We start from the raw sequence: 20,494 nt of genomic DNA on the forward strand, positions 1-20,494 counted from the left end.
TCATTCCTAACACGATGGTAAGCATGGAAAAGGAGTGTTGAATAAAGATGCTTACGTTGATTTCAGCTCTTAGTGTTTGTATGTTGGTGTTCTAATGGGAATGTGGATCTTTCAGATCAGTTTGAGAAGTACCTATGATGTTGTTCCACTTTTTATTGTGTTCATGTAATGTGGAGAAATGGTCTTGGTCTCACTCTCCCTCGGTCTTGGTCTTGATTTGGTCTCGGTTGGAGCGGGCTTTACTACAACACTACCTCTGGCTGGATGAAGTCTGACGCTCCGCAAGATCCATGATGAAATATATAGATTTATAGTCAATAAAGCATGCTCTCAATATTTTAGAGACCCCCAAAATATCACAAATGATGCTTTTAGGGGAGCTGATGTCTTATTAAGAGGAGCTAAGCTCCCCTTGGATCACCCATAGTTCGCAACCTGGGCAGGAGTCTCACCACAGTCGCTCTCATGCATCAGTGGCATGTAATGTGTTGGGCAGTAATACTGCAGCATTACTTTTCCCAGTAAAGAGTTATAGGCTACGTCTAATGTTTATTTTGACTGCTGTATGAATGGTTGCTTTTTAAGTCGTCCTTATGTTAAAGTTTTTGGCAAGTTATAAAAAAAATTCTTGTGAATGGTTGTGAGAGGGTTTATAGGGCCTTTTCAGACAGCCTGGATCCGCGGGGTCGATCTGCACTCCTCTTCAACAGACAGGCAAACAAGCGCTCCGCTAGTTAACCATGGCAACGGCTTCTGTGTAATTGCCGCGATCACGTGAAACTGTCGCGGTCATTCTCGTCTCACGCACACGCTCGCCGCCAGAGCTGAAATGTCAGACTTTTTCCTAGTGTAGAGGTGGTGCTGGCGCAGTGGATAAAACACATGCCTTTGGTGTGAGAGACCTCGGTTCAATTCCCCATTGAACCCCACTGGTTGGGGCGTGTGACCTTAGACATATATAGCAATTGTAAGTTGCTTTGGTTTATTGAATAATATAACTCTTAGTTAGGCCACCAGTTCTTAAACAGGCGACAACCTTTGCTGCTGTCTCTAACAGTAATCTATTAACTTCTACTGAACTAATTTGAAAGTTAGTAGTTATATTATTGTTATACACTCAATTATTTCATGTTGCACATTTAGCTGTTGAAGTTCAGTAAAAATGAATACAAAATAATTATTATAGAGAGGTTGCGATGGTGCAGTGGATTAGACACTTGTCTTTGATTCCCACTGCAACACATCCACCAAATAAGTTATTGTCATGGGTCCAGCTTTACCATCCATGTTATAATAGAGCCGCCGCCAGTTTTATCGGGGTGTGGGGAGGTCTCAGTATATTTTCCTGCTTCTTTGCCAATCACATGCCTGCTGTAATGTGATAAAAGTTAACAGTTATGCGTTACATGACAATTGTAACTGCGTTACAGACAAAAGTAATCTGATTACAGTAATGCGTAACGCATTACCCCCAACACTGGTCATGCGATTGTTGTATTAAAGCTGCATTATATGTTTTTTTGGCAGCAGAAACAAGCTGTTAATACAACTGTTTGCTGCGGAGTAGCTTGTGTATGGCAGCTTCTTCTCTGAAAACCCAAAACAATGACCTGGAGTGCACCTCTGTTGAGCTGAGGGGAACTGCAGAGTCGGGTGATAATTCTCTGTGGGTTCATCACTGTGCGATACCTTTCACATTACCTTGAGTCATTTGATCCATTATTAATCTGAAATCTTATCCTATCCTTGAAGAGTCTTAAGAGGCTTTAGGAGAAGAGACGGAGACAACAATTGACTCATTTACCTGGAGACAGAGTTGAATCTTAAAAGAGGAGGACAGTGAGAGATGTCAGGAGTAGCAGACATAATGTCTTTCCATCAACCTTTTAATGTACATCATTAGCTTTCACTTTGCTGGAAATTTGGACCTCACTTGGCTGTGGAAAAGTTTGTGTATCATAAAAAACTGAATATGAAAGTGCAATGGAAACAGAATTGATAAATAAATCATGACATAAATGAAGCATGTGACTTAAACGTCACTCAAGCTTCTGGTGAAGAGCTGAAAACATCAGTGTGAAGCAATGAGGCAACAGTAACCTTTTTTCCCGTCTGCAGCTGGCCTCATCAACAAGACCTGGGCTGCCCACTCATCCTCTCCCTCAGACACTACATGTTACATTATTGTAAAGTCTCCACACTTGACTCAATGTGTTACAATGACACATATTTGTTGGATTATTATCTCTGGACATTGCACATATTCTTTATACTCCATAGTGTGAACTTTAGTACATTCTGCTCAAACAGTAAATTGCACATATTTTGTATGGTAGTATTTCGTAGTATTTGCTTTGACTGCAGCTCTTTAGTGACATCACCTCAACGTGTCTTCTTCTGTGATGGTTCATTGGCAGCAACTGGAGAATTACAGGCAAGGCAAGGCAAAATTAGCAAGTATATGCAGGTTTTTGTAATTGTGGATAAATCTGCTAAAATTGGCCGGTAGACAAGTTTCCTATTCTGTTTTATTTGTGATGAAAAGGGGGAGCGCAGGGTTAGTAACAGCAGAAAGCAGCATGGAGGCCAGTAATAATTTTACAATCGTTGCTGTGTGCAGGCCATACACGAAAATACATAGACGTAGCCACTCTGACATCACCCACTGGAGTGTGGACCACTGTTTTGAAACCTCGAATTTGGCATGTTGGCCGTCGCCATCTTGTTTTTTTGCAACCAGATGTGACCATATTTGGATGAGAGGGTGGCGCTAGCTAGCTTGATTAGCAAGGTGCATCTGTAATTCAAGTTAAATGTGATATTAGCTGGAATGCTAATTTTGGATAGCAACAAACAGGCTTTTAACAAAATATACTTACCAGAAAAATTAACAGCTGACTTCTAATAAGCTTTTTCAGCAGCGCTGGTTAAATATACACAGAGCGGAGGATGCAAGTTGCCTGTATCCTGATTGACAGGTCATGACTTGTCGTCGCCTCACCCTAAAGCTTCCCCTGCTCTCTGGTCTATTTTCCTCTACATGTGACCATAATTTACTAAATGAACATCAGGCTGTGTTGAAAAAGACTTGAAACTAGCGACTGAGACCATAAACTCATTAGGAAAGTGTTAACTGAGGTAATAAATCAGCTGAGAAGAAGCCTTGTTTTTCATGTGACCTCTATACAGTCACACTTGTCTTTGCAACCAGTACCGCGCCTTTCGCCCGATGTCAGCTGGGATTGGCTCAAGTGTACGCAGGATAAGCAATTGATGATGGATGGAGTCACCCTGTTGGCCGTTAGAGAGATTGCAGGTTTAAGACACTTCAACATCGGAGGTCCAGTGAAAATGTAAAATAATAAGTTGTAGCCACAGTGTCTTGTTAACAGCCAGCACCATGCTGAGATGGTGTTTGTGTGCTGTGAAAGACGTCACAATGCTGATATAAAGTCACACAGCTGACGGACTGTTAGCTTAGCGTGCTAATACTACATAAACATATGGATGAGACATTTATAGACATCCACAGATAGAGACATGACTGTTCTCTCACTATCTCCATCAGCCAATGAACTCATATCCACACAATAGGAAAGATGGAAACTTCCAGTAAATATGCATCTTCTTTCTTAAATTTGCAGTAAATTGCATGGAAACCTGACTAGAAAGAGTGCGAGAGAGGCAGCATTTGAATGAGAGGCAGAGAGAGAGAGAGAGAGGCAGAGAGAGAAAGCGAGTGTGCAGTTGACTTAAGGAGTGGGAAAAACCAGAGAGAACAGGACTTACAGATTCAGCAAAAGAGAGAAAGGGATGCAAAAAAAATGGGAGAGAGAATGAGATACACTCAAGATGGAGAAACAGCCAATACAGTACGAGGGAGAGAGACCCTGGGTAGAGCGAGAGAGCACAGGAGATCACAGCAAGAGACCTGCAGAGAGAGAGAGAGAGAGAGACTGAATGTGAGAAGCAGCGTGAGGAGAGTGAAAGCAGAAAATCATTCAGCTCCTGATCGTCACTGAAGACGATTCAACAACTTACAGACACTCTCTGGAAACCTGAAATCCACATGAGACCTCTTCTGCCTGCTGTTGGTTTACAGAAGAACTGGACACATCCTTCTTTTATTTCTTTTCTTTTAGGAAAGTGGCATAAGAGAGGTGGAAATATCCCACGAGGGAGAGATGAAGGCTTTAAATAAAATCTATGAAGCTGAAGGAATACTGAACCAGGTCTGCGTTTGTTTGCGGAGGATTTGGAGAGGTACTGACATTTTCCACTGAGGGATTATACTTCAAGGACGAGGAGAGATTTAAGTAATATTTATGGTCCCTGAAGGGCTGACATTGTTTTTGGAGAACACAGAGGAATGTTTTTACTCTGAGTCAGGACTTTCTTAAAGCCAAACTGATGTGAGTGTGTGTGAGGGGAAAGTTAGTAAGGTGTCTTTGGGTAACGCACACGTCAAACACAGCTGCAGGCGCACTCTCACAGGTGCTGGGATGAGTCGAGACAAGAGGGCAAGGACACGCAAGGATTTTCACACAGATTCACTAACACACTCGCACAGTGATTACACGCAGGTATGTAGTTTAGAATAAAGCCACCTTTACACAGGACACCTCTCCGCTCTGCAAATTCACAACTAATGTCGAGAAAATCTGCAAAAAAAAAATTGATAGAAGTTATGGTAATACAGACCTTTACGGATGAAAACAAAGGGTCTTTGTTCTTTGTTTTCTTGGCTGTTTGCTTTATGAATATCAAAGACTAAAAGGTCAAACGTCATCTGTTTGAAATCAAAGACTTGCAGGGGATGAAATTCTGATTTGTTGAAGATCCAAAACTTCAGATGGATCTAATATTTTTATCATGAGGGCAGCTTTGACAAGCCCAGACTTCAAGGATGAGAAACCTGCAAGAGTGTCTTCCATGGCAGCTTCAAAAGGATTCAATAATCAGAAGATGAGAAGACATTTTTTTTAAATGACTGAAGGCATGTGAGTCGAAATCTTCCCAATATCTGGAGGAGAGCCTAACTGGAACACTTTTTGTTTGTTTTTCCAGTACTGTGTGAGGAGCTGCACACAGGGACAGTACAAGCAATTTCATTTTTATCCATTCAGCACTGTCCTTTGAGGTTGAACAGCTGCTCTTCTCTGCTGAATTCCACAGTCTGCTATTTTTGTTTCCCTGTGTGGAGAAGATCATCATCTGTTGATGCTTTGACAGACGATTCGAGGCTTGAGTTTGTCTCTGAGATGATGGAGTAAATAACTGACTGCACATATTGAATTACATTTCATTACTCAAGTGATAAATGGTGTTATATCTGTTGTATTCACCTGGGGACAGGAAATGGAAAGCGGGTAAATGATTAGTGGAGGTTCCTCCTCCTTACTCTGCTCTGACCCATTTTCCAGGCAGCGGTCTTGAGGCGTCTCTGTCTCTGGCTGTGACGGCGTTACCGAGCTGACACCATGAACCTGCGTAGCAGAAACGTGTCACAGTTGATCTCGAACACTGTCAGAGCCGTTACCGCTCTGGAGTCCAACACCTGGCCTTCACGTGGATTGGAGGAAATCACTCTCCGAATCAATAACGTGACGAGCCCGGGGTGTCACAAAGGCATTGACGCACAGTTGGGGAACTTGTCTTATCGTAACGTTGCAGGAGTATACGCTGAGGAGGGCACCAGGATTTACGGGTCTCAGTGTCCTCCCCAAGAGATGGCGGTGGAGAAGAACTGGGCGGCTTTGCTGATTTTAGTTGTCATCGCTGTCACGGTCATGGGCAACATCCTGGTGATCCTGGCAGTCTCCCTGGAGAAGAAGCTTCAGAACGCTACAAACTATTTCTTGATGTCGCTGGCAGTTGCTGACATGCTCCTGGGCATCTTGGTCATGCCGGTTTCCATGGTGACCATTCTCTACGGTAAGCATTGAGTGACACTGATATTGGGCTTGACATTTGGTGTGTTGCTGACTTGAGTCCAACAGGCACACAGTTTTGTTCCCCAAGTGTATGAATTGCTGCTGCAACCTGCCTGCATGTACAAAGCTTTATTCACTCTGCAGAACAAAGTGCCCCAAATCTAAAATCAATGACAGCGTGAAGAAAAGAACCTGACATGTCTTTGTTGTTTCTGATGTGGGGCGCTCTCATGTCTGGTGTTTAGCTCATGTTTTTGCATTGTCAGAATTCATGCATGACTCGGTGCCGGCGGTCAGGGACAGATGGAGAGCAGCAGTGATGGAGGTGTTCGGTGGTGTTGTTGACAGTGATGTGTTTATTTGGAGTGCTGCTTCAATGCAAAATGAAAGTGGCAATGCCTGTGCAGCTACAGAGATGAATGAAAGGGCCCACAGGACAATGTAGCTGCAATATCAACGCAAAGATAATGGCACTATAATTAACTTTAATGTAAAACATATCTGTGTGTAAAATGAAACAAAAGAAGCAACTACAAAAAATAAAAGCTCTCCAGATAAACCTGTTAAGGAGACCTTGCTTCCATACTGACCATCTACCAACCTGTCGGGAGTGTGTATGCTACCTGTCACCTCCTAGTTCCCTTTACATACACAGACATACACAGACTACCATTTAATCCAACCAGTCCTCCAATGCTGGAATAACACTACCTGTGTGTCAGTTTGTGATCATGTGATCGAACACAACTTTGTTTAGGAATATGCAGCATGTGAGTGCAATGCAAACTAAAATAATGACTCGTTTTAACTCATTATGACAAGAGACGTTTTATAGAGGAGACACGTTAAGAATCCCCAGTACAACTCTATAGAGAAAGCTTGTAACGCCAAAGATGGAAAGCCAAAAAAACAGCAGAGCCGGGATACAAATTTCAGCCAATTGTGCGGTTCCACGCATGTGTCCCTTTTAGCACGCATACGTGGTAGAAGAATAACCTGTGGGGAAAAACTTTGTTATGAGTCAATTGTCATCAGGTGGTCATTTATGAAGAGGGCAGTAAGTGGACCTCAAGTGAGGATTATTTTCTCAGACTGTTTCTCGCGAGGTCATGAATGAACTTTAACGCTCAGGTCTTTAGTTTAGATTTAGACACAAGACTCCTCTATAAGACATGACCACAAAATTAGGTAATGTGCCATATGGGTGTAGACACTTCCTGCACTCTGCCTTGCAAAAGAAACACAGAGCATGATATATAAAAACTTCATTTAATCAGGTGATCTGATTGAGATCAAACTCTCTTTTGAAAGGGAGAACCGAGAACAGCAGAAGAACAAACATGTCCAGACAAACAAACAGACAGATGTCACTGATTAGATTCAAAGTTTAAAATCAGCCATGGGAAGAGACACTCAGGTTTTAAATCCTCTGTAGTTCATTTATAAAGGTGTCAAATAGCAGAAGGCAATCTGTCCAGGTTGATTACTTACCTGAGGGGTAACTAGAGTTAAAACAGGCCTGAGATCTTTTCTGGTAAGCTCTGGTTTTAAATTAGAGTGGTGATATACTGAAGCACAGAGAGGACCACATTTATTTATTTATTTGTTCATTTTTGCAGGGAAAACACACAATTAAAAGTAATTGCACCAGAGTTAGCTAGCAGCTAATTTGCATCTGTTGTCGCTGGGAAGGTGGACGAAAAACAACCACAGAACAGTAAACACACTCCACAAAACAGCACAACCCATCAGTGTGAGATAAATAGAATCAGCATGATAAATAGAAGGCAATCACTGGTGGTGACACTTTTGTGCTGACTTTAGCCAGAGCTTGTGGCTGCTTTTAAAGGAAGGGGTAATTTATTTAAGAAGCTTCTTTTTGTTCCGGACAGCAATCAATAAATCCAATGCTCCATTACTGTTGCAGGGCTGTCTTTAAAGTATGAATTTACAGTCAGAGGAACAACAAGTTTGGAACCTGCAGCTCTGCCCTCTTCTCTCCCAGTCAGTCTCCTGCTGATTCCTGTCAGTCAGCTGAATGTATCCTGTGCTTTGCTTCATTTTCTCTGTTTACCAGTCTGTCACTGTCCCACCACACACACACACCCTCCCTTAAACACACACCTTCCACCGTCCTCAGCTGATCCTCGCTCTTCTCCCTGAGCTTCCCTGTGTCGGCGCAAATGTCATGAGCCGCTGCTCGCATTAGGAGCTTTAAGCCCTAAGTAGCAAATTCATTTGCATGAGAACAAGTGCGGTAAATTAGTCAGAGGGAAGAGTGCTTTCAAAAGAACGACCTCCAGTGATTATTACTCGCCTTCCCCGGTCTTTAATGAGAAGACAAAAGAACTCATTAGCCACGCCGACGCCAAACATAAACACACACGCTGCAATTATTGTCTCATGATGTTACACGGCCTCGGTGTTTCACGTTCATTTAGTGACTCAGAGCAAACAGCATTGTTTCAGGGTGAGAGGGCGTAACGATAATATCACGGCAGCGGAGTGATCTTCTAAAATGTGACGGTGGTCATGAGCGAGGTTGATATTGATGGTTATTAATGAGGTCATAGATGAGTCTGTGGTTGATGCCACGGCTGAGTTTGTGAATATTAGATTATTAATGGGGTCATTAATCAGCTCAGGAAAGGCTTGAAATAATGAGCGAGGTTATATGCGATCTTGTATTAGACTATAGGCATATGTGACAATGAATTTTTTTTTATTTAACTTTTATTTTCCCAGGTTTGTCCAATTGACAACCTCTTTTGCAAGCGAGACCTGGCCAAGAACAGCAGCAACACAGGGTTTCAGTAATACATTAACATAAAATCACATACATATAGAACTGGGTCATTTATTACATTACATAATCATTAAGATGATCAGGAAAAGCATTTGCACACAGACAACTTTGATTCAAAGGATTTCACCGTAGTCGGTCAGGTTTACTATGTTTTGAATAAGATAACTAAGGTAAGACAGGACAAGTTACTGCAAGTTTCACTTAAGTATTAACACTAGCAGCAGAACGTTTAAACGTTTAGGAAAGTTACTGCAGTTAAGTTTTTAAGCTAAGCGTCTCTTCCACTAGCCTCAGCCAGACGACCTCTGCCACACTTTCTTTCTGCAATCTGAAAAGTTGGAACATAAATCTGCAGTTTTCTGTACATGTTCCAAGATAAATGATCTGCTGCTGCAGTGCACAATGAATTTGATCACCTCATTTTGGATACAGTTCTAGTTAAATAAAAGAGATTTATTTTGTTAGGATCCCAGAAGTGTCGTCCAATCCCATCAGTGCTTGATGATTACAGGCAGCAGAGCAGAAAAAACCCAAGCTCGAACTTTAATCATGTCACCTGAATAAATTTCACAGGTTCAACTTTAAAGAACTTTATTAATTCATCTCGGGAAAATTCAATTTTTTTGCTCTGCTATGTTTCATAACACACACAGTGAGGCGCCTGAAGATGGGAAGATCATCAACTGTCAGTTAGGTTTAAAGTCTCAAACATGGCTGTATGGCTATGAGAACCATGGGTGTGGCTAGTGACGCATGACATCAGTTAATCCAAGGTCACTCTACACAATTTTAAGCCCGATTTGCCACTCGCCAACTGTCCCGACAGTTGATGGTGATCAGGAGCAAATCAGTAATCGATCGGCGGTCGCCAATTTTTATAGGTGAACTACTCAAGGACGCATAAAAACGGCTCGCCATCACAGATGCCAGCCAGATATCGAACATGCTAAATATCTGGAGGAGTCGGCCGACTCGACATCCACATCCAGCCAGTGAGAGCAGGCAGCTACTTTTTCACTACAAAACATTTTTTACTCACCTCTAATTGTCTCTGTAGCTCTGACAATCCCTGCTGCCAGCATGTGCCAATCCATTCTTTCACCCAGATTCTTTGTCTTCATAATTTCCTCTTTTGTGTGTAGTTTTGCGTCATTTCTCGTGTCACTTGGAGACCAGAAAGAGTCGTCGGGGGACAGAGTTGTTGTCAGCCTGTGTAGTGTGTTACCTCCTGTCACCGACCAGTCACATATGAACACCACAATGACTTCAAGATCCCGTCACGAGATGGGAAGTTGTGCAGTCTGAACAGCACGTGATCTGCCAACGCTGAAAGTTATGTAATCTGCACAAGCCTTTAGCCAGCAACATAGAGCTGTGAAGTGAGAGACATTTTACTGGTGCCTCTTGTTCCAGAAGTAAAAGTCCTATTATTTGTCCCATTAACAATGTTACCTGACCAACAGTTGGAGCTCCTCTATGACCTGAATCAACATGAAAACTCTGCAGTTTGAATCAGCAACAATGAGCCACTGTATCAGAAAAAGCTTCCAGACAGATTGTTTTAAATTAATTTTAGCAACTTTGACGCCAGGTTTAATTTTTAACTGCACGGATGACGAGTTAATTCACTCCCGCTCTGATTCACACCTCTGACCAGCTTCCACTTCAAAGCAACAGCAGCTGAAGCTCATGGGTGTTGTAGTATGTTGAGCCAAAATGTCTGGCAAAACATGATTTCTCTTAAACAAAAATTGAAATGATTACAACTGGTGGTCAGGACGTAAAGCTATAAGATCGTTAACATTGCAAATATTATATATATCGCATTAAGGAAGATTTGAAATCCTCAGTATAAATTCCCCTTTTCAAAATATTCTTCTGATAAAAATGTTCCTCGACTTAGAAACATTCGACTCTCCTGGATCATTTCATGATGGTTTCATTCATATAAGCTGTAGATTGTAAAATCACTTTTCTTAACAGCGAAATTTTTCACTTCCACCCTGCGTTAGTAGCACACATGGCTCTGTAATTTGATGTTTTTACTGAAACTCACCATGGCATTGCAGTTAACGTCTCAACTTAAGTTTTTATGTAGACAGCCTTGTACCTTTTCACTTTTTATTTACTGAAAAACAAGAATACACAACTGTCCTAATTTCAAGCATCAGTGCACATAAACTCTCCAGAAAAGAAACTATTTCATCAAGTTTGCTTCCTGAATCTGCACTTTGAACCGACCAATCGCCGCCTGGATGGGGTGAGGACATTAAAAAAAGGTTGATGTGCTACAGCAAACTTTGTTTTGCACAAATGTTTGTGATTATTGATGAGTTTTTCCATCCATCGTCAACCGCTTATCCTGTGTACAGGGTCGGGGGGGCTGGAGCGAACCCCAGCTGACATCGGGCGAAAGGCGGAGTACACCCTGGACAGGTCGCCAGTCCATCACAGGGTTTGTACTTAGCATAAACAAATTAGAGACTAACCACCATGGTGAGCATTGTTCTTGCACAAGGATTTAATGAAAAACAAAACCTACAAAAATGTAGAAATGTTGGTTGTGTATTAAACTGCTGTGTTGCACAAATACACTCATTTGTACTAGTTACTAGTCCAGTTTGTGGATAGAGCCTCTGCAGTGGACAGATGTAGATTGAGGCTACATCCTCACTTCTACGTTTTTTTAATGCTGACTTTCTGCTACGTTTCCACCTCCTGTCCAGACTTAAAGGAAAAAATCTGAAGACCTAAAACTGAGAAGTTTGAAAACGCTGCTGACTCTGTTTTCGTTTTAATATTTAGGGGTATAATGTTTTAGTGCAGACGGGCAAAAATGGAGGGCTTTAAATAAACGATGACACAGACACTCACATTTGGCTTCCTGATTGGGTCTTAGTCACGCAAAGCAAAAACACAAATCTCGTTTTAATATAGATGAAGATCAATTCTGAGGACGGGGATGGTTTCCGTTTTTAAACTCCGAAATGTCGTAGTGAAGATGTAGCCTTAGCCTTAGCAGAGTCAGGATGCCATTGTGCCAGTATGTGCTCCTTCTAGACCTCCTCCTGAGATCAACACATTCCCCTTGTCCTGTTTTACATCTGTGGTTCTAAATTTATTGTTTTAATATAAATATTGTGTGGGAGGGAGGATACACACACCAACATGTGAACAATTATAATACTGACCCTTATTTTTTCCCATTTCAAGCACAGTATCACACCAAAGTTCATCAGTTTATGAATCTCATGTGGGAACACATTATGAGCTGCTGTTGTTGTCGTCAGTGTTTTCAGGGTTATTCTCTGCTGAGTCACTCAGTTATTTTACTACCGCGAGGAAGTACAGTAATTTATCTGATGTGACGGGGCATACTGAGTGTGTCAAAACATGCTGGTAAGTGTTGGCTGATGTGTTAGTCTTGGATGGCCTCTTTGGCAGGTGGGCCAGCCATGATTTAGAGAGTGTCGTTGGGAGTTTGGGATTGACCTAGCATTGTGGCTGTGTGGTCTCTGTGGACAAAGAGCCCGTTTCCTACCTATTATACTTGAAACTACAGGAAACAAATACCTTTCCTACTGTGCAGTTTTGGTTTGCTTCTCCTCGCCCCTGGCTTCTTTTTGTCGTGCATAACCCCTGGGGACAAGCTGTCAAAATAAAGATGACAGACTGATGCGCTTTCTCACCTTACACAATCCTCCTGACACTCCTTTCACTGCTCTAAAGAGCCTGAATAACTTTTGGGTTTCACTTGACTACAATTTGCACCCATGATAGTTAAGAGCTTTGTATTGTCATTGGCTCCTTGTAACAGATGGTTCCTGCATATTTTGTTAAGTTTAATTTTCCCTGAAGAGATCGACCCCTTGTATTACAATGAAATACAATAAAATACAATTGTTCATTTTAGGGGGAAGGCAAACTGCAGTATGTTCGACTGTGACCACGTCAGCGCAGATAGATGTAAGCAGATTATTGCAGTTTATCATATTTAGTATTGGCAAGTGTCAACATTTGTCAGAGGCAGAGCTGCTATGGAAGCAGAAATAATCTCACTCACTTGAGATAAATTTATTTGCAGTGTGAAAAGTTTAGGAGCCATAGAACTGGCAGAATCCTTGAGAGAAACTTAGCTAAAGTTGGCAAACTTGATTGTGAGGGAACTCACAAATAGGATCTGGGGATGTAATTCTTTCTTTAGTCTTTCTTTATATCTTTCTTTTATTCTCTTTTGTGTTGGAAGTTCAGCAGGATTGTTAAAAATCTCATGTGCGTTGGTTTGAAATCACTTTTTTCCTCGGTTTTGCTCTGTATGACTATAAAAATAGTCAACAGGTGCCAGCAACCAGTACGGTACAAATTAAAAGAGATAGTTATGCCAAGATGCCACACAATGAAACGATGCCACAGTGACGCCTGCTGTTATTGCTTGCTGTAATCATCCCTCCTGTTTATACTGGACTGGTTTATACTGGACATTAAAAGATATCTTCCTAACATGCTTCCTGTGTAAGTGACAGGAGACAAAGTCCTGGGTAGTGTATTTCTGCACAATGAGGTTGATCACATGATGCTTCACATGTTTGAGTTAGTCAAATCAAGTGAGTATCGTCTGAAGTTACAGTGTTAGGAATGGGGTTTTGTGTTCACGTTTTTCCCCTTTAGTCTGTTTTATGGTTTGGCGTTCTGTGATTCTTTTGTCCTGCCTTGTTTATTCTCATGTTCAGTTTAGTTCACCAGTTCTGTCTCATTTCCTGTGTTCTTATTTTTAGTCCTGATGTGTTTCAGCGGTGCTTCCCACCCTGCTCGTTACCTGGCGTTTAAATGCTGGCTTTTTCTGTTTAGTCTTTGTCAATGCGGAGTGATCTGCTCTGCCTGCACTCTGGATTACTTTGCTGTTAGTTGAATTATTCTCTACCTTGTTGGATTACTGCTTGCCTGTTCTGGATTCAGCTTTGTTAGGAATTTTAGCCCTGGGCTTCCACATAAGCCTTTTTAGTTTGCTTTAATAAACCTTTATTTTTAACTGCTACTTCTTCATCTTTTGTCTGCATTTGGGTCCATGCCTCTGCTCTCAGCCACTGCACTCAGCCTACCTATGACATTATGACTACCTATGTCATTTTAGCAGAAAATTCCCTCTTTGTGTTGCTGTCCCTCCACTGCAGCTCTACACTATCTGGGGGAACGGAACATGGGTATTTTGAACTAACAAGATTGGAAGATACCAACTTGATTTGACTAATTCAGACCACTGAAGCTTCATATTAACTTCACTACATATATTTGCACAAAACAAAGACCATATATTTTGTCCTTTAATCCTAAATGTACTATAGCAATGGACATCTCAGTTATAGCAGCAAACAACAGCAGCACCTGCAGAAATTGACAGACTTGTTGCAAAGTGACTTTACAAGAGCTGACCACTGACTTGTGTATTTCAGCATCATGGGTGAGGTGGAGTACAGCTAGCATCCCGTAGGATCAGTCTGTGTGGCTGCAGGGATTAGCCACTTTTCACCAAATGGTGTCTCTTTGGCAGTAACTCTAGGGAAGCTCTCAACAGTTTCTCTTTTCGCTTTAACAGTCTTCAGTAACCTTTAGTCTAATGTCACTTTACATCAAACTGCAGTCAGCCTGTGCTGATTGATATCTTGAGATGCCGGCTGCGGGAGAATACAAACACCTTAAGTGTTTAAGTGAACTGGACATAAGCCTGTTTGATGTGCACTTGCAAACCTCTATACACACACACACACACACACACACGCGACGCTCTCCCAAATGGAAGCAGAGTTTGCTTTTAGAAAAAAGCAAACTCTGCTCTCTCCACTCAGGACGGGGCTTTTGTAATTCAGTTGCTCGGTAATGTCGGTCCTTTGGTCACTAGAGGCAACTGAAAAACAGAGGACCTTTGGGAACAGAGTATTCCAGTTTGAGTTCAGTGGAAGCTTGCCGAGTCCCCCCAGTTTGCCAGCTCTAATCTCTGTTCCTGGTTTGGTCTCACCTCTCCTCTTTAGAAGCACAGAAATAACTTAATGTCTTAATGATTTTTCTGAATTTTGGGTTGAAATACTCATTTTCTCCTTCCTCTCTAAGGTATTGATGTCTGCAGCAGGTTCATTTTCTTTCCTCTTACTTTGGAGATCTTAACCCCACCATCTATCCATCACTCCTGCCTTCTTTTCCCTTTCTCCCTTGTTATTAGTTTTCCTCTCAGAGGGTGTATGACAGAAGCAAAACAAACCCTTCTGTTTCAAAGCCCTCTGGGTTTTGTCCTCTTTCTGTGGACGGGCAGCTGTGCAGGATGAGATTTACTTAAAACATTAGGCTCTGTTTCTTCTCTATTCCTCTTTGATTCACTCACAATCCAAATCCACATCTCTTCAATTTTCACACAAGTGCTGGCTTTAAACCCTGTGCCTGTCAAGTTATCTCATAAGAAGCCAAAAACAGAAAATCAGGTTACTCTCTGGATCTGTTTGTAGGAGATCACCTGTCAGTCAAATGCTGTGGCATTGTCTTTTTGGATATTCCATTGGTGTGGTTGGGGTTATTTTCTTTGATTATCCATTGTGGCTTTGTTGAGCTTGATAGGATATGTATGGGGTGACTGAGGGAAAGTAAGTGACCGACTATGCCACCTGGGTAATTTTATTTGTACATTCCTTTCAGTATTGATTCAGCTTTATGATCACTCTGGAGAGTGCAGTTTGTGCTGCTGCTAAACTCTATTACAATATACAGAGAGGTGTTTCTGTTATTTAGCCCACACTCGTTGATTTGAATGGGGTGGACAAAATAATAGAAACATCTGTCAGTATAATGAACAGTACGGATCAGGAATTTTCGCCTGGTTGCCACTCCCATCTGTTCAGTATATTCATGTTGGTACATAGAGTATTTTTTCCAATGCAAAGCTTGTTTCAGTCATGTGTTGACAGGAACAGAAAATGTGGACACCCCTGTATACGTTTGGTCTGGGACTTATGGTTTTGACTTGGCCTTTTGTTTCAAATGAAGAGAAATCTAAATGCTACAACAGAATAAACAAAAGAGTTCTTTCCACTTTGTGTCAACAGTTTCTGTTTGTCCCTTTCCAGTTTCAACATGAGTGTCCCCATTATCAAGGCAGCTCCATAAAGAAGTGGTTTTCCCACTTTGGTGTGGAACAACTTGATTGGCCTGCACAGAGCCCCAGCCTCAAACCCATCCAACACTTTTGTGATGAACACTCACTGTGAGGCAGACCTGATCACCCAACACCAGTTGGACCTCACTGAGGCTCTTGTTACATCACATTTGTTTGACAGATGCTTTCAACCGCATTCAAACTCAGAAGGAACACGAGCTAGATGTAATCAAGAATTGGACGTGCAAGACTTCCAAGTAAACAGCTATGTTAGAGAACAGCACCACACACTATTTCTTTCTTCTTTTGTTGTTGTGTTGTGTTGATGCAATATGAGAAGGTGGGTTTTCAGCCTGCCGTCAAAGTTGTGCAGCGACTCCGCTGTCCGGACCTCAGTTAGGAGTTCATTTCGGAACAGAGAGGAGCCTGGGCAGCCAGTCGTCCCGAGGCAGAGGAGTGCATTGGTGGCAATGGCCACAACGGAGGAAGGAACGAGCAGTTCCTTTCACTGCCCTGTAGGCCAGTGTCTGAATGTGAGCAGCGACAGGGAGCCAGTATAATAGTCTGAATGGGAGCAAATCCCTGCAGCCAGGTTCCAAATTCTGGTGGAAAGAATGAAACCAGAAGTGGAGGCTGTTAGATTAGCACATTAATTAATTATTTTACATGACATGTTAAACAACCATGTTTTTGTCCCCATTCATCATGAGCTAAACTCAAAGATCTAAGCCTTTCTCAATGTACATTAAAGGCCCTTTTTTTCTAAAAATTTTGTTCACAGATCTGATCTGTGTTAGTGAGCACTTCTCCTTTGCCGAGATAATAATAATAATAAATTGAATTTGTATAGCGCTTTTTACGAACTCAAAGCCGCTTTACAGAGCAGATAAAGAAACATGACAAAAAAAAATAAAATAAAAATAAAATCAATAAATCAATAAATAAAATAAACAGCTAGGGATAAGCAGAGGAGAAGAGATGGGTCTTAATGCGGGACTGGAAAATGGTGAGGGACTCAGAGGTGCGGATCTCATGGGGGAGGGAGTTCCAGAGCCTGGGAGCTGCCCTGGAAAAGGCTCTTTCCCCAAGACTGCTGAGCTTGGACTTGGGGACGTAGAGGAGACCGGCTGAGGTGGATCTGAGGGACCGCGAAGGTTGGTAGGGGGAGAGGAGGACATTGAGGTATGAAGGGGCCAGGTGGTGAATGGCTTTGTAGGTGAGGACCAGGATTTTGTATGTGATCCGTTGAAATGGGAAGCCAGTGTAGTTGTTTTAGGACAGGAGTGATGTGGTGCCGGGATATGGAGCAGGTGATGAGTCGTGCGGCTGAGTTCTGGACCAGTTGGAGTCTTTTTATGTAGGTTGAGCTGATACCAAGGAGTAGTGAGTTGCAATAGTTCAGCCGTGAAGAGATGAAGGCGTGAATGAGTCTTTCAGCAGCAGAGGGTGTGAGTGAGGATCTGATTTTGGCAATATTTCGAAGGTGAAAGAAGGAAGTTTTAATGACATGACGGATGTGGGACTCAAGGGAGAGGGTAGAATCGAGGTTGAAGGCCTGGGGAGACAATGGTGCCGTCGATGGTGAGAGTGGGGTTATTGGCTTTGCAGAGAGTGGATTTGGAGCCTATGAGGAGGAATTCTGTTTTATTGCTGTTTAGTTTGAGGAAGTTGTGTTGCATCCAGGTTTTACTCGCTAACAGACAGGAGTTGATGTGGGAGAGGGGGGGATTGTGGGGGGATTTGGTGCTGAGGTAGATCTGGGTGTCATCAGCATAACAGTGGAAGTTCAGGTTGAAGTGGCGGAGTATCTGACCAAGGGGGAGGATGTAGCTGATGAAGAGAAGGGGGCCAAGTACGGAGCCTTGGGGAACACCTTGACTGTGACTGTAGCAGAGGTGTGGTTATGAAGAGATGAAGTGGGATCTGTTGGAAAGGTAGGAACGGAGCCAGGTGAGTGCAGTACCTTCGATACCAAGGTCTTGGAGTCTGGTGAGCAGGATGTTATGGCTCACAGTATCGAAGGCTGCACTCAGGTCAAGACGAATAAGGATGTTGAGGGAACCGGTGTCAGCAGAAGTGAGGAGGTCATTGAAGACTTTGAGGAGACACCTCGCAGGTGTGGCATATCAAGATGCTGATCAGACAGCATGGGGATTGCACAGGTGTGCCTTAGGCTGGCCACAATAAAAGGCCACTCGAAAGTGTGCTGTTTCATTGTATGGGGGGGGTCCGGAAACCAGTCAGTATCTGGTGTGACCACCATTTGCCTCACGCAGTGCAACACATCTTCGCATATTGATCAGGTTGTTGATTGTGGCCTGTGGAATGTTGGTCCACTCCTCTTCAATGGCTGTGCGAAGTTGCTGAATATTATAAGCTTAGTGATTTTTTGAGTTACCTCCCTTAGTGTCTAACACTCTAACTCTCTTGGCTGTCACTCAGGGTGGACTGGGATTCTTCCACTGGTGTGTTTTGTTTTGAACCAACCCCATAGATATTTCCTCGGCTGACTTTACTACATGTGTCTTTCTGTTGTACATCTTTAGCCCCATTTGGCAGGTGCTTATTTCAAACCCTACATTCAGGTGTCCTCAAACATTTGGCCATGTTGTGTACCATACCAAAATTATATAAAAGAGTAGTAGTTACATGTCTTTATCTGACCCACTTCATACATGTTTAAGCCTTTGGTGGAGATAATGACTGGTATATATTCCTGCCAAATATGAAATTATTATTAAGGTTTTCTACTTCTATTGCAACAGGAGCTTTCACCATAGTGCAGTAGATTGGATCGCATCACGTAGTTGGTTGTAGGTGCAGTTTCTGAAGTTGCAAGTTTGAATCCCAGACCAGCAGAGAAGATCTGGGTGAAAAGAACACTTGAGAAAAGCTCAAGTATTGCTTTAAAGTTTCAATGCGCTCTGTAAACTTTATATGGTGAGCCAAGAGAAAGCAGCATGTAATATGGTGTCATTTCATACAATAATAAATCTTAGTTGGTGCCAATGAGGGAACAGTAATGGCTGCAGTTTTTCTTTTCATCCTGATTGTGTGATATTTTTGTTTATACTATTTCTGTAGTCCAATGTTTTTGCCAAGTTCAATAAAGTGATTGATTCAAGCAGTGAAGTGGATGGAAACAGAGCAGAAGTCATTACGCCAGAGCTGTTTGGTAACGAACCTGACGAGGTGAAAGTACAGTGACAGAAATAGCAGCAGTACAACCTGTAAGAACTGCTGGGTTCTACACAATGCTGGCACCCACTTATTCACACACAGTCCCCAAGAATAAAAATGTCTCGCTCCTAAACAAACAAGCCGCCGTTAAGCCGCTAGAGGCTGCAATGCTCATGACACGCCACACTATTTAAGTGACAAAGTGTAGTTTACCCTTCAGGTTTTTAGATTATATTTTTTTATTAGCCACATGACAGTGCTGGTGGAATTTATGTTCATTATAGTATGTTGAAGGTAGGTTTAAGCTCTCCATCACGTATATACAGGACAAACAACAAATAGACAATACACTTCACAACGTGTAACAATAATTGCCGTGCCGATGTATGAGGAGGCAACCAAAGGGATGAGTTCAGCGTTCTGATGGATATCCTCTGAAGACCATGAATAATGAAAAGATTCAGTGTGAACCACCCCTTCAAATAAATGTGTCCATATTTTTTTTTTCATGTGTTTGTAATCTCTGGTTTTTATGTCGGAAAATGCCATCACAGTTACCCAAAGCCCAAAGTGACACCTTCACTTTGCTTGGTTTTCCCAAACCTCAACATTATTAAAAATAAATTAATCAATGAAAGCAGCAAATTTTCCCATTTGTGAAACGTGGAACCACGAAATGTGTTTACATGAGAAATGACTTCTATTGTCAAAATAGTTGCCGAGTAATTTTCTTACAATAAAAAAATTTGGACTTATTGTTTTTAGCTGTACTTTTATAAACTGTTCGGTATTATACATATTTTAAAACCTTTTTGAATGTTTTGTATGTAAAAAAAAATATTTATTTGAAAAGTAACTAAAGCCGTCAGACAAATGTAGTGAAGTGTAAGTAAAAAGTACAAGATGGTAACGTTTAGCTGAGCGCTACTACTTTAACCTTCTGTGTAGCCCTCAGCTGCTTTAGGTTTAGGCTAAGCGGTTACAGGTTTGACCTTATTCCAATAGGTTAGAACAAAACTTTGTGTTTAGTGACAATTCATAATTACACTGGTGATGCACCAGCACACACCATTGTTCTATTTTCCAGTTTCAAAGCTCCACATTAGCCTCACTAGACCCCCTGCCAGCAGGGCTGTTAGATAATGGATTACAGGATGAAATAATGGTGGAACAAGTGAATCAACAACAGACACGAAATGACCGAAAAGGTTAAATAGATCAAACAAGGCTGAAGAATTTCTGTTTTATGTTGCTCTGGAGTTGAATTCCATTAGAGATAAGGCCCTCTGACGGGCTCTGGACACAGCTTAGGCTTTAATAATCGGAGCTTGCATTCTACCCTGAGAACTAGGGCGGGTGTAACGTGTCTTACACAACAATGACAAACTCCTCAGACGCTGGCTTCACGGTCGCCTTGATGAGGCAGACGCCCTGAGC

General features: G+C 42.1%; 1 protein-coding gene across 1 annotated transcript in view; it reads left to right on the top strand.

The window, feature by feature from the left end:
* The first annotated feature begins 3,885 nt into the window (after positions 1-3,885).
* Positions 3,886-20,494, top strand: part of LOC119903404 (5-hydroxytryptamine receptor 2A-like) — an 81,531-nt gene continuing 64,922 nt past the window's right edge. Inside the window, exon 1 of the mRNA XM_038719548.1 lies at positions 3,886-5,934. Coding sequence (XP_038575476.1) covers positions 5,481-5,934 — 454 coding nt within the window. The 5' untranslated portion in view covers positions 3,886-5,480. The remainder of the gene's footprint in view (positions 5,935-20,494) is intronic.

Source organism: Micropterus salmoides, unplaced genomic scaffold (genome assembly GCF_014851395.1).
Source record: "Micropterus salmoides isolate LMB-PRFRI ecotype aquatic unplaced genomic scaffold, ASM1485139v1 Ms_hic_scaffold_15, whole genome shotgun sequence".
Lineage (NCBI taxonomy): Eukaryota > Metazoa > Chordata > Actinopteri > Centrarchiformes > Centrarchidae > Micropterus > Micropterus salmoides.